We start from the raw sequence: 15,106 nt of genomic DNA, 5'->3' as shown, positions 1-15,106 counted from the left end.
CTAGTTGGGAATAATTCACTTCCTTTTTGTTTCAAAAGATTGAGAAAATATTTAAAATTATGAGATAAAAGGATGCAAAAGAGCATAATTATAATTTTCAAAAAATATGTTTTGTGATTGAATAGTTGTTCAGAAACTGTCAATATTTAAATACTTCTGTTGGCAACATTATCCATTTAATCTTTCGAAGGGTTGACGAAATATTAACGTTGTGCTTGGGGTTCATACCGCTTGCGTGGAATTGAAGGTAAGCGAATTTTCAATCTGTTTTCATCTTTCATTATATTCTCTTCTTCATTCTTCTTAAATGCAAAATTGTATTAGTGAATCCCTATATTTATCAAATATTTGTATTTTGTAGAAACATGGGTCGTCGCCCAGCAAGATGGTAAGTAAACTCATTTTCCTTTAATTAGCTTTTATGAAAGATTCTCTAATGTTTCATTTTTTTTTTTTTTTAATTCTGACTTATTAACTTAATTTGCAGTTTTCTTAAATTGTATATCTGTAATTTCATGTGGTGTTAATAAAATGGCTGCGAAATTTTTTTTTATGTAACTTATGGCTAGGTCTGTTAATATAAGCATATATTTCTGTTTAGTGCGATTTTGTTAATACAAAGGAGCTAATTGTAGTATGCATTTTCAGTATAATAATTGTTATAAACTTCATGATTTGCCAAAATTTGTTTTTATGCCTTTCTTTTAGCAATCTTAAAAGTTGAAATTTTATTGCCTGGTAGAATTAATATCAGAATATTGCTTAATCTGTCTTGGAACGAGAGTAGTTTTTAATAACATGTCACGTATAGAAGCTGCACAGTTGTCTTTGTACTAATCAAAAAATTTAATATATATTCATGCAGATTATGGATTCTAGTTTACTATTTTTTTCCCTTTCTTTTAGTTATCGGTACTGTAAAAACAAACCTTATCCCAAATCAAGATTTTGTAGAGGTGTCCCTGGTAAGTTATATGGTTCCTGTGTTATATAGTCTAGTATAAATCGTGAAAAATTATTCATATTTTTTTTATCAAGTAACTAAGAAATTTATATTGATTAGGTCATTGCATACAAAATTTCGATATATTTGTTTTTTCTTTATAGAATTGGATATCTTGGTTGGTTAAAAATCTTTATGTAATAAAAATTCAAGGGTGCAGATATCTTTAATATGTAACATTATTTTATGTGAAACAGAATGCAGTTTGAAGACAGTGAAGACTTTTTATCTTATTCAATTCTTTTTAGTCCATCGGGAAAGCATAATTATTTACAAGCAGATACACGGACAAGACGTCCGCCACAGTGCAGTAAGTGGGGGAAAAGGACCGAAATAAATTAACCCTCGCATTATATAACCTTAGATTTTGATAGGAAAAATATTTCTTCATAGTGCTAATACATTAAGATTCTGATGCATGTCAATCACATGTAAGGGAAACACAGGGATCTTTTAAGAAAGAATGTGCTTATGGACATTTTTTACCCCTTCACGCCGAGCGTGTGAAAAAGTATTGGCATTTAGCCGATTCAGCAATTTTATAAAGCTTCTCTTGAATTAAGTAGAGAAAGTGTAATTGGATCATAAAATAAGAGAATATTTTAGAATGAAGTTACTATGGGCTAAATTAAGATAAGATCTTAGAAATTAAGTTGAAATTAAAGTTTAAAATATCATTACATATATATATATATGTTTGTGATTTCAAATAGATTGTGAATAAATTGTCATTGATTTAATTTTTGCAAGTTTGATTTTACAGTTCTTAATTTTTTAAATTTATAAGTGAATGTTGATTAGAAAATCGGATTATACTGTTCAAGTATTGAAAAGTTTATTGCTTCGTTCTGTTTATCATTTAACAGCTAATTTAGATCAGAATAATGTTCTGATGTGTTTGGTGTTCTATTTTTATATAATTAGTTAATCCCAAGCAATACAGATCATATCTTATGAGTAAGGTATCGTTTTGTTTGGGTATATGAAAGCTTGTAGTGTGTAGGTAAGTTATCAAGGATACTTGCAACATTTAAATTTCTTATATTTGTATGTATTATGTGACATGCAGCATTTTTTTTAATTGAGAGATCGATGCTAGTTATAAATGTGTGTAGTCAAGATTTTTGTGGTGAAAATATGCTAAGCGATTTAAGTATAAATGTTAGTAAATCTTGCATACAAGATTTAATAATTCTCGCATCTAATTTTTCAAATCTTAATCTTTTAGTTACAGTCGAATCTTGTGTAATGAACAGACCAAAATGTAAGATTCAGAAAACAAGTGACAATACATCTTAACATTACATGCAGGAACAGTGTACGCTATGTACCTGTTTGGGGAGGGAAAAACTTTCCATCAGCTTTAAAGGTTTGAGCAGATGCCTTTTGGGTTGTAATGAAATTTTGTCTTTGACCAAGATTACGGAGTTAGTTGTTGATAGAAGCAACATCTGAGCTGGTAATAAAATATAACCAGGATCAAATAGCTCATATAACTCCATTCTATTTAATTGCAAAAAGCTCTAAAGGCGATGAAAAAATACACAAGAGCTTCCTGTAAAATAAGGGAGATGCTGAAAGCCTAAGAAATTGTTACATTGCTGGTGTGAGGCAATAGCTACTCGCACATTAAATTCATTTAATGATAATTATCTTTTCATAAAATTTTAAAGCATAGCTAAAGACAATTGTCTTGGGACAATTTTTATTTTAAAGAAAGCATTATTTGTAAATAAAAAAATTGCACGTTTGAGTATTTTTCCAGAAAGGAAGGCATCCTTCTATTTTACTATGGTTTCCTAACAGGGTAAAATTCTGGTTATTTCTTATTACGAAACAAAAATTTGGGAACGAATTATGTTTGTTTGCAAGATTCCACTGTATTTCTTATCAATTGTAAACATATTGTATTCAAATGAATTGTTAATTTGATTTTCATGTTGGTTAATCTTTCATTTAATAGAATGAATGATTAATTCTTGGCTTAAGTAAAATTAAGTTACTATATCCCAGACAATACGGACCATATCTTTTGTGCAAGATATTGTATTTGTTTGGGTACATAAATGCTTGTAGTGTGTAGGTAAGTTATTCAAATAATAACTTATCAAGGATACTTGCAACATTTCAATAATTCTTAAGTCATTACTTGAATAATTTCAGACTTCATTAATTGTTTCCTTAATTATGAATTGAAAAAGTGTTATGGCTTGAAATTTAGCTTTGAGCTGTTTTATTATTTTGCGAGTTTAAATAGCAGTGATGTGCCAAATTGCACTCTATGAATGCAGCATTCGAGCAGCACACTGCACATTGTCTTGCAGGTCTCAGTTTTTTTATCTGTGGGAGCAATTATTTCCAAAAAGTGTCTGTCAATCTCGGAGGATTAGGCTCCAAACCTGATCGTCCACGGTGGAGATTTAGTCCCGAATTATATTTTTCAATTACACGGTCAATGAGATCAAGTCTAAATTCTAGTCGAGCATTTCATTTACATGGACAAGCCACACCATCTGTTGAAAAATAATACTAAATAGTCTTTCAATAATAAAAAATGCGGGCAAACCAGATGAAGCCAAGGTAAAAGTACAGTTTAAGGTACGGACCCTCGCCAAACCGCGCCAAGATGTCGCCAAATGCTACAAAATTCGCCAATTGTCCTCCATCTTAGATTGCTCCAAAATGGCGCTATTTTTACTTAAAAATGATTCTAATGGGGGGGGCAGCCCCCCCCCCAACCCCCCGACACAGAATAATTAAAATATCCCTAAAAAGACTAAATAAAGCAATTTTTACATAAAAAATGATAAAACAGACAAAATATTAACCCTTTTAAAGATTCTAATGGGGGGGCAGCCCCCCCCCCCAACCCCCCCCCCCCCCCGACACAGATTAATTAAAATATCCTTAAAAAGACTAAATAAAGCAATTTTTACATAAAAAATGATAAAACAGACAAAAAATTAACCCTTTTAACGATTCAAATTCTACATAAAAAGATCTTCTCACAGATCTTTTTATGTAGTGCATACTATCACGACAAATCCATCCATCATTCGCATCAATCCTTTCAACCAAATTCATCTTTTTCCCACATTTACAACACACATACTCATTAGCAATCAATTTCTCATTCATACACCATTTAATCACATCCAGTTTCGGAGCCTTTCGTAAGTCCAAAAAAAAAGAAAGATCATACAAACCAGCATCATCATCGAATTGTTTCTGGATTTGAAATCGAGGCAATTTTTTAGCTATAGCACCCATCACGAGAAGCACGTGTTCAAAAACTAACCCTTTCGAGGAGAAAAAACAAACGTCTGACCCTAACGGAGTTACAAGTGGAAAAGACCCCTGACCCTTGCAGAACAGACTAATTTAGGGTTGCCATAAGATAGCCACCGGTCAAGCACCATATTTGGCGATTTATCGCCAAGAAAAAATTGAAATTTGGCGCCGTACCTTAAACTTTACTCTGGCCGAAGCCGGTAAATTTCGGATAGCACGTACACTGTACGTGCGAACTGCTTAAAGGGTTAAGTTATTATATCCCAGACAATACAGACCATATCTTTTGTGCAAGATATTGTGTTTGTTTGGGTACATAAATGCTTGTAGTGTGTAGGTAAGTTATTCAAATAATAACTTATCAAGGATACTTGCAACATTTCAATAATTCTTAAGTCATTACTTGAATAATTTCAGACTTCATTATTTCCTTAATTATGAATTGAAAAAGTGTTATGGCTTAAAATTTAGCTTTGAGCTGTTTTATTATTTTGCGTGTTTAAATAGCAGTGATGTGCCAAATTGCATTCTATGAATATGTAGGTCCGTGTTTTAACTTTAAAAATTTATAGGCATGACATATTTTGTTGTGAATTTCTGAATCAAATTTTATCTGGAGTATTTGTATATATTCATTTTATTATTCAATTAATTTTACTTGCTTTGCTGTGTTTACATTTCAGACATTTATTTTTTGAAATTTTTTATTTGTGTCATGTTTGTGGTGTCACATTTAAAGATACTGTTCAGCAATGGATTGTAAAATCCTCCACTCTTTTACGCCTGCGTTAGGATAGGTTTAATCCATCAAAATAGGGTGTTTACATTTACTAGTATCTAATAGGCGAAATCAAAGGGAATACTGGAAATGCGCTAATCGTTCCGTGTCTCACCCCTTAATGAGATGGAGTTGTCGAAATGTGATTATCTCGGAATCCGTTGACGAACGTTTAGATGACATTTGTTATAGGAGGAATGACTAAACTGAGTTTGTATTCATAAGGATTTTCATGACAGAAGCTGATGATAATTTTTACTTTAAATTTTGTAGTTATTCATCCAAGAATTCAGATTTATAATACAATAGAAATTCTTTCTCTTATCTGGTTTTATAATTGTAATAGTATTGATGGAATATATAGAATTGTCACTTTTAAGTTTAATTAATAATACAATTGTTATGCAAAATTTGTTTAGTATATGGAAATTGTATTTGTATAGAAATTGATTTTCAGCTTAAAAAAGGAAATACATTATGTATTCAGATATTTGGTGATTTGTTTTATTTATAATATTTGGTCCAACATAGTGAAAATATTTAGATTAATAGTTTAAATAAATACTTTTATTTATTTAAATAATACTCTTTATGAAATAAAAAAGCATGGCTAATTTAATATATAATAAAGTTTTGCTTAAATTTTTTTTTTTTTTTTCCTCCAATAGATCCCAAAATTCGTATCTTTGATCTTGGTCGTAAGAAGGCTAAAGTAGATGAATTACCTCTATGCATCCATTTAGTTTCAAATGAATTCGAGCAAATCTCTTCTGAAGCTTTGGAGGCTGGTAGAATCTGTGCTAATAAATATCTTGTTAAGATGTGTGGCAAAGATTCCTTTCACTTAAGAATGCGACTACATCCTTTCCATGTTATTAGGATCAATAAAATGTTATCATGTGCTGGAGCTGATAGGTAAGTATATATATGTTTAAAAAAACATACATATATTAACCAGCTCGTGTTATATTCTTGTAAAGTGAGATATTAATCTTGAAACTGTTTTTCAAATCCATGAATATTCTTAGTATCTTGAGAAAACTAGTTAAGCAAATGATGAAATCATGCAATTGATTTTTCATTTACTGGTAATTTCAGTTAGGAATAGTAATATTTTTAAATGTTTGCAGTTTAAAAGAAAAAGTGGATTCAATATTGAAATGAACATTCTGGATACTTTTATGCTTGTGATATTTTAAATTGAATGTATGTACTTTCTATCAGGTTTTAAGATCCTTTTCATATGTGTTTGGATTCGTCCCAAATTGTCCCATTTGATAGGGTCCTTAAGATGGGTGCTTTCAGGCACTTAGTTAGAATTTAGAGGTGAAAAATGATTATATAACCATATATGCTCTCTGTCTTATGATGACAGTCCTGATGTCATTCTATTCGAGTAAAAAAAAAATGGTGGGAGTATGTAATGAGAGAAAACTTTGGTAAGTGTAGTTTAGTGTGTGCCAATTTGCTAATAAAGATGGAGGACAAAATAAACATTTCTGCGAAGCAATTACCATTATCACTTTCTGCACCAAAATTATGATTTTTACTTTTGAGTATTGCAATTTTTATTGTAAAATCTGAGGTTTTAATTTAATTTCCTTTTTTTATATTAGGGATCATTATCACTGCTTATCTTAACAATTTTGAAGTTTAGAAGTTTTTCAAACCAGCTGTGCTGGTCTGTTGTGTAAAAAGCAAAATTTAGAGTATAGGATGCCTTTCTGCCTCTGAAGAAGGTGCTGGGCAAAAAATTTTCCTACATCCTATAGCTTTTCTAGCACATTGAACGTAAAGACTGTGATTAACAGGCACAGTGCATACAAACATCCTTTTCTAACTTCATTAACTCGTAAAATATATTCTACACCCTTCATTTAGTCTGCAGGTTCATAATACTTTCTTGCTATCCCATTCACCAGACATCTATTCTTGCACAATTAATGATATAACAAATTATCAAGGAAATCATCAGAGCATAAAAAGAATTACAAGAACTGCAAAGGAATTCTATTGCGGAAGATTTTTAAAGTAAGAATTCAGATGATTGTTTAAAGCATATAATGACAGTTAAAAATTGCAAAAGAATTGCGTTTCTGTTCGTGTTTATATTAAAAATATTGCAATGTCTTATTAATAGGAAAAAACTTTTAATTATAATACAGAACTAAATTAAAATCTTTAATAGATATTTTAATCAGTGGCAGAATGCTGTAAACTCAATGAAAAATTGTGTTGTCTATTTTATTGCAATTTACATAAGCTGGTTCTTTTCGATTTTTTTTTTTTTTTTTTTTTTTCATTCATAAGGTATTTTTAAAACATTTTTGATGGGAGATTTTCAAATATCTTTAAGCTTTCTACTCCATGTACTAATCAATTTTTTAAAAAAATAACTCTAAGTTTATTGTTTTACCATTTATTTTCCCCATTTAATATCCTTAATTGGTTCATTTTATAGAGATATAACGACCCTTAAATTAGTTGCGATGTATTAATTATACTGATTTTATTTTCATACTTGGTCAATAAGGATTTTTTTAAAAAAAAATTTCAAAGCTTTTGTTCGAAATAATTGTGTGTGTTGTTTACTCTTATTTATGTAGCAGCGATAAGTTGCACACTCAAAAGTAATTATTTAAAATTATTAGAACATGTGAATGTAAATTTCGCGAACTCTTTCGTAAAATTGTAAATGCTGACCACAGAATGTTCTTTCGTTAGTAAAAAATGATCGGCCATTTCAATTCAGCAGGTGTTTCCTTTTTGTAAGAAAGAGGCAAATACTTCTTTGTGTTTAAAAAAAATTATCCTGGATTATGAAGCACTGAAATTTTCTCCCATCTCATACAATTAAACAATTCATGCTTAGTCCAGTTCTGAAATATCTGGCATTAACTATTAAACGTTTGTTTTTAAGAATCTTGAAGAAAATAATTCATTTTAGTATCAATTATGAGCTCTTTGTCATTTTAAACCTAAATGTGGTGCAATTAAAATTAGTTTTTGATGATAAAACAAAAGTGTCCATTAAGCAATTATTAAAAAAGAAGTTTTTTATAATTTAAAAACATTTTGTATCAATTGCAAATGTTTTAAAATTGATTATTAAAAAACTGCTCTATATCATCCATTTTACTTAGAATGTTCAATATATAAGTTAATTCGAAAATGAGTATGATTTGAAGTATTTATTTTAAAATTTTACCTAATTATTTTCTTTCTTAAAGGTGAGAGTTGTTTTTTGAATAATTGTTTATTTTTCAGGCTCCAAACTGGTATGAGGGGTGCTTTCGGTAAACCCCAAGGAACTGTAGCACGTGTGGATATTGGTCAGATGATCATGTCTGTCAGAGCTAAGGATCAACATAAAGAGCATGTGATTGAAGCTCTCCGACGTGCTAAATTTAAATTTCCAGGTCGTCAGAAGGTAATTTTTTAAAATATAGGCGTTTTCATTTAAATTGATAATTAATCAAAAAATAATGGCAATTGATTCTTTGTTTGTTTTTTTTCCGTTTAGATTGCAGTTTCTAAAAAGTGGGGATTCACTAAGTGGGATAAAGAAGATTATGAAGCAATGAGAGCTGATGGTCGCTTGAAACCTGATGGTGCATATTGTCATTACTACAATAATCATGGACCTTTCAAAGTGTGGGAAGATATGCAAAGAGAACTCCGAGGACTTGATTAATTCCTATTATACTTGGAAATAAAGAGTTTTCGGATCTTATTTATTGTTTTACTCCTTCATATTGTATTGTTCTGCTTAATACTTTTTTAAATCTTGTCTCCCTGAATATTGATGTATTAAATGCTGGGTCATTCTACAAAAGTATTAATAGGTCAGGAATCTGTACTTCTGTGTAAATTTTTTCAGGACAAAGGTTATTGAAGATGGATCTTTTATGCACAAAAACTTATTTTAGAATATATTAACCCATGGAATTGTTTTGTTGCAAAAGTGTTCATTTGCAGTTATTTCAAGTTGTCTTTGATCATTTAAATTATTTTCTGGGTAATATTTAATAAAGGCTTCTCACTGCTTTTCATTTAGATTTAAAAAATTTACAAGAAGTATTTTAAAACATTGTTTAACTATATTATCATACAGGGAGTAAATGCTACTGCTCTTATTTACTCATATCATCTGATGATTTATCCTAAGGCTGCAATATGACTTTAGTGCTAAGTTTTAAAGAAATTCAATGAACAGTTGACTATAGTAGTAACTAAAACAAGAAAAAAAAGTATTTTGAACTCTATCTCCTTTCCTAATAAGAAACAACTATTTGTGTTTCTCAATACAATATAGTTCTAAAATCTATGGTAGTGATCTAACTGTAGACTTCTAAATTTTTCAATATTTCTGTACAGTATGAATATCTTTCTGGTTACTAATTACTGCTTTACTATTTCGTAACATGGGCGACCACTAGTTCTTTTAGATTAATGCCTCAAGTGAAAAATTGTGTAGTCAGTTATGCTGTTAAAATATTGAAATACATTGATAAGGTCAAAAGATTTTATTTTTTACGATTTAAAATTAGGCCATTATAGCTGTAACTGATGGGTTTGTTAAGGATCATTTCAGTTTTTCTTTTCTATTAACTTTTCCCATAGAATCAGTAACTGTTGGATAGAAATCTTAACAATTATTTTTTTTAATCCTTAGGAATCAGCCAGATAGTACATAAATTGTTTTTTGAGAGAAAAAGAATTCAGTGTTTTGCCTTGAATTCTACCAACAGCAAATGGAATTTGATATGAGAATGCTGCCAATAGGTTTTTCATGGGGGGGGGGTGAGGATTACTACCGTAGTTGCCAATAAATCAAAAGACATGATATCTAGAAAAAATATTTTGTTACACTTGGATAAAAGAATGCTGTAAATGTACTGTATGCATCACTTCTATAAACTTTCGACGAGTGCTGGTTCGTTTTCTGGATGATCAACTAATTTCTAGTCAACAATATTTAATTAGCAATTCCATACTTTTCACTACAGAACACTTATCATAGGACGCCAACCACAAAATGAGATACGAACAAGAGTAATAAAGAACAAAAATCGGAATTTATACAGAAGGATTGGCGAACTATCATCTGACATGGCGATAATATTTTTGTTTGATATTTTAACATTCCCCCTGCATTGAATAATTATATTCAATTAATCAAGTAAAAGATATAACAAATTAAAAGTTCAATCAATTTGAGAAACTTAAGTAATTATGCTAGGAATTATTTATGCAAGTTTTAATATGTATAATCAAATTATCCAATAGACAGCAAACATAACTTAGATATTGTTCTTTTGTATATACCTGTAGCAGTACGAATTATAGCTACATGCGCGTACCTTGGTATGTCCGCAACGACGTAATCCGAAATGACCTCAAAATTGAAACCATCGAAGAATACATCACTAAACTTTCCAGAAGCTTCTTCCAAAGGATCATTGATCACCCAAACCCCACCATTGCTCAACAAACCGATTTCGCCCACTGTAGCTGCAAATACAACTTTCCTTATGCCACCACCAAATGGTCCCTTCCTCTCAAGCCTCCGTAACATTGTTGCCTAGTCCAATTCTCCCCCTGCTATTTCTGCACCAAATCACTTTATTTTTTTCACTATTAACCTTTTTTTTTTTTTTTGCACCCCATCATCGCTCTCATTTTACCTGGTCTCATGACCGCACTTAAAATGCTGTTTTAGCCAAAACTTCTCAGGGTTTCAAATTCAGGTACCACAGTCATATTCATACTGAGTAGAAGTGTTTTTCACTGGCACTCAACGAAGAATCCAAAGTCAGTCAGTCAGCTACATGCACGTTGTCTTTACATGGATTTATTTCTGCAATGCGATATAAAGACCAATTATACAAAGGTGTGTTGTCTTCTGTCTAAATAGCCATGCTGCAAGCTCCATTTGTATCTGTTGGTGATTTAAATAATCACACTACCAGTTTTTCCAAATTGTTTGTACAAACTTGGTTACCAATTTCCACCTGCTTAATCTATTTGGATGTATGTTAATTTCAGGTTCTGCTATTGCAGTTATAGGGCGACCAATTAAAAAAATGGCCTGGAGTAAGAACGTTAAGATCATTGGGATCAGCCGATAAGGGAGTAATTAGTCTAGAGTTTAAGATGGATTCAATTTGATTACTTTCTGTGTTAAGAATTCACACGCTAATTTAGTTGTTCCTACTACTCTAATAGAATTTAAAGGATGCCAGATGCCTCCAAAATGAGGTGCTCTGGGGGGGGGGATAAACTTCCAAATTACATCTTCAGATGAACAATAATCAGTTAACTTATCCTTTGATTTTTCAACTAAGTTATACAACTTTTTTTGTTCTAAATTGGCACTCACCATATTTGTAGCGTTATCTCTAATCAAAACACTACTTTTTCCACGACTTGCAAAGAACATTTTTAGACAAGCTATAAGCGCTTCTGAAATTAAATCATCAACCATTTCTAAGTGGAGACAGCCTTTGTGGCTAAGCAAAGAAATATCGCGAGGTAAATTTTATGATAAATTATTTAATTAAAAATGGGCCAGTAAAATCGATACCTGTATTGTTAACACTGCACCAGAGTTAACTCGATCTGGTAGTAGACTTCCCATTATTTGATTAGCAACTGCAGGTTTTTGTTTAAAACAAACAACACAGTTGTTGGAAATCTTTCAAGATAAATTTCTACCTTTGAAAGGCCAAAACTTTTCTCTAACAAAATTTAATAAGGCTTGTGGCCCTGCATGCAAATACTTTACATAGTGTTGCACAATCAAATTGGTTAACTTCTGTCTTGCAGGTAAAATTGGGAAATTTTGAATCATAATTTAAATTCGATTGTTCCAATCGACCACCTACACGAATAACATTTTTATCTAAAAAGGGGTTTAAGAACCGTAACGTACTCTTTGTATAGCTTTTTTAAAGATCAGAGTTGAAACCTACAGAAAAAGAAACAAAGCCACGATGTGCTACAACTGTGCCGGTTTTTATCATAGTGCAAGAAACTGTAAATGCACCCCTAGATGCATCAAATGCAACGGCAAGCACCCTACAAATAGATGTGACATAAAAGAAAAGATAGAAGAACCTGTCTGTATCAACTGCCACCAAGCTGGACACCTCGCCTCTTGGCGTGGATGCAAATCCTACCCAGTGATCAAAATTAATCCGGAGCTAAGAAAATCCTACGCAGATGCTGCAAAAAACAAGTTCAGTAATCATCAATCGATCGCTCCTGACCCACCTAAACATGGAAACCCAACCACCCCTGAAAACATGTCTATTCAAGATCTCTTGGATTCACTAAGAGAAATCAAGTCTATGCTGGCGGAATTTCCTGGCCTTCCCAATGCAGCGAAAAAGATCAAAGTGGCTAAGACAAAAGAAGAAAAGAAACTCATCTTAATTAATGCTCTGTTAGAATAATCACCCAGCTCTTCTCTCCTGCAGCGCTGTTACGCCTCCCTTAACCTCGCCGTCTCCTGATTGGTCCTGACAAATTTCTCCCAGTATCCTGCACCTCATTGGCTCCTGCCTTCTAATCTGAACCCCGAAAACCAGTGTTCCCTTCTCCTGGCCTCACTCCTGTGGTGTCATCTTAATAATCTCTCATCATCTACCAGTACCTTGAACTAATAAGAACATTTTTACTCACCCCAAAGTTTTACTTCTTGTTAGATTTACGGATGGTGGGGCCTGCGGCCCCAATGAGCCGTAATCCCTCTCAACAACTCAGGTACGTACTCTTTGTAGATCCGACTATCCTTTATTAAGCGAATCTATTTCCTCAAAAAACTCATCTTTTTGAATGAAACTAACAATTATTAATTCTGCTTCTTTGATTACAGCAGAAGTTAATAGACCGATGTTGCAAAAATGATGGACCATTCCACCAGCAAACTTCCGATTGAATCCACAAGTTTAGACAACAACACAGCAGCATTGAGTTCAAGTTTAGGAATTGTAATTGTCTTTAAAGGGGAAACTCTGGATTTACTACAAAGAAGATTAATAGTAATTTTTCCATTCGATGCGATACATATGCTTTTTCACTTGCATCTGAAAATCCGTAAAGTTCTACAACTTTTAAATTTTCCTTAAAAACAAATCTGTTGATGTCCAAATCATTAATCTTACGAAGTGAATAATTCCAATCTACATTAAAAAGTCAAAGAATTTGCATGAAAATCTGCCTTTTAATTAAAAGTCCAAGCAAGCCAAGGGGATCATACATTTTTGCAAAAAACTGATAAAACAGTTCTCTTTGTATATTTAGCAAATTATCTATAGTCATTCTGAAGGCAAAGCAATCAATTTGTCACCTTCATCAGTCACCAATTGTTTCAAGGTTCGTGTAGCTACAAATGGCGCGCAACTTGTGCCATATGTGACGGTTTTCAGCTTGTAAATTTTGATAGGATCATCCTCACTATTTTTCCATAAAATTCCCAGAAGATCTTGCTGTAATTCCTCAACAAAAATTTGCCTATGCATCTTTTTAACATCCACTATAAATGCAAAGGGATGGGTTCGAAAACGACACAAAATTGAAAACAGTTCTTGAACAAACCCATCGTTCAATAGTAGAGAATTTACAGAACATCCAGTTGCAGTGGCTTGTGAGGCATTAAAGACAACACGGAGATTGTCTATTGGAGAGAGGAGTTGAGCTATTCTGTGGGCGGTATACACTTTGATGAGGAATGTAGTATTAATATCAGGCTCATCACAGTCGACTACTTCTGACATGTGACCCAAGCTTTGATATTCGTCTATAAAATTTTTGTATACTTCCCACATAATTGTTTCTTTTTTTAACCATTTATATCACCAATTTAATCTCCGAAGTGCAATGTCTTTCGATTCGCCTGATTTTCGAGAGAATTTCTTTTTTCTCTCATTGGCATTTTAACCACATAACAACCGATATCCGTTCTAGTATGAGTTTTGACGTAATGCTCCTCGCATATTCTTTCTTCGTTCCCTTTTCTTCTTCGACAGCTTCAATTTTCCAAAATTTTTCCAATGTTCCACTTAGATTTTTAGTTTCTCTTGATAGGCCACAATACATTCGATTTTCAGCTATTGGATTTTCAATTATTCCACTTACCACATATCCAAATTCAGAATCCTGCAATATTATTTTTTGTTCCGAAAGCTATATTCTATTAGGTTTCAAAATTTCGAGAAAGACCTCCGCTATATAACTACGCCATATGTAACAGACTATTATGCTCCCAATAAAACTTCAATTTTCGCAGGTCTATTAAATGAAGGATCAGCTAAATTAATATTCTTTGTCAATTAATATGAGAAACATTTATATATTTCGACGGGGGTAAGATCTGTTATTTTTTGGAAAAACAAGAAATTCTAAAGACCTTGAAAAACTAAAATTATTGTTGGAAACATTCGTTTTTATTTTTGACTTTACAGACAGGTGTTGGAAAGCAATAATTCTTCTCCTTCCACTTTATTTATACTTCCACAGCAACTGGGCCATGTAGCAGGAATACTTGAATCAAGACATCTGTTGATATTAGAGATTGCACCGGCAATGAGTCATTCGACGATACATTCTGCTTGTAGAAGGCAACAGAACTATTTAATTCTTTAGAAATATGTAATAGACTATTATTCTTTTTCCCACATTGATTGCATAAATACTTCGATGAACAATTACTTAAATGATGACTCTTCTTTAAGCAATTAATGCGTAAATTATGTTTTTTGACTACATTATGTCTTTCTGTAGGGGAGAGTTTTTTAAACGTATCATAATAATATATTGAATACAATAAATTGCACAAAATACATTTTTTTAGTTTTCGAATTAGAATTCAACACAAAACGTTTGGTCCGAACCTGATTCGAGGGCTCTTTCGTTTTCAGTAAACTATTCCTGTGAATGTTTTCCAAGATTTGACTTCTTTTTTCCATAAAAGTTAATAACTTATCCAATTCAGGTACTTCGGCATTTTTCAATAAAAGCTCAAACTGTTT

The 15,106-nt window shown here is 31.9% G+C and overlaps 1 protein-coding gene across 1 annotated transcript; it reads left to right on the top strand.

Moving 5' to 3' along the window:
- The first annotated feature begins 116 nt into the window (after positions 1–116).
- LOC129983858 (60S ribosomal protein L10-like) lies at positions 117–8,805 on the top strand. The gene is made up of 6 exons (XM_056093523.1): positions 117–247; positions 362–388; positions 907–965; positions 5,741–5,987; positions 8,340–8,502; positions 8,596–8,805. The coding sequence occupies exons 2-6, from the start codon at positions 366–368 to the stop codon at positions 8,764–8,766; spliced, it is 663 nt and encodes a 220-aa protein (XP_055949498.1). The 5' UTR covers positions 117–247; positions 362–365; the 3' UTR covers positions 8,767–8,805.
- The last annotated feature ends 6,301 nt before the right edge of the window (positions 8,806–15,106 follow it).

Source organism: Argiope bruennichi, chromosome 9, assembly GCF_947563725.1.
Source record: "Argiope bruennichi chromosome 9, qqArgBrue1.1, whole genome shotgun sequence".
Lineage (NCBI taxonomy): Eukaryota > Metazoa > Arthropoda > Arachnida > Araneae > Araneidae > Argiope > Argiope bruennichi.
Note: the sequence above shows the minus strand (reverse complement) of the source record. Positions and strands in the feature narration are given on the sequence as shown.

What these genes read in the sequence shown, in the direction of transcription:
- LOC129983858 (XM_056093523.1), top strand. Translation starts at nt 366, where the DNA reads ATGGGTCGTCGCCCAGCAAGATG. An exon ending in GGTCGTCGCCCAGCAAGATG is followed by an intron (nt 389 to 906) that starts GTAAGTAAACTC and finishes CCTTTCTTTTAG; the next exon opens with TTATCGGTACTGTAAAAACA. An exon ending in AATTTCCAGGTCGTCAGAAG is followed by an intron (nt 8,503 to 8,595) that starts GTAATTTTTTAA and finishes TTTTCCGTTTAG; the next exon opens with ATTGCAGTTTCTAAAAAGTG.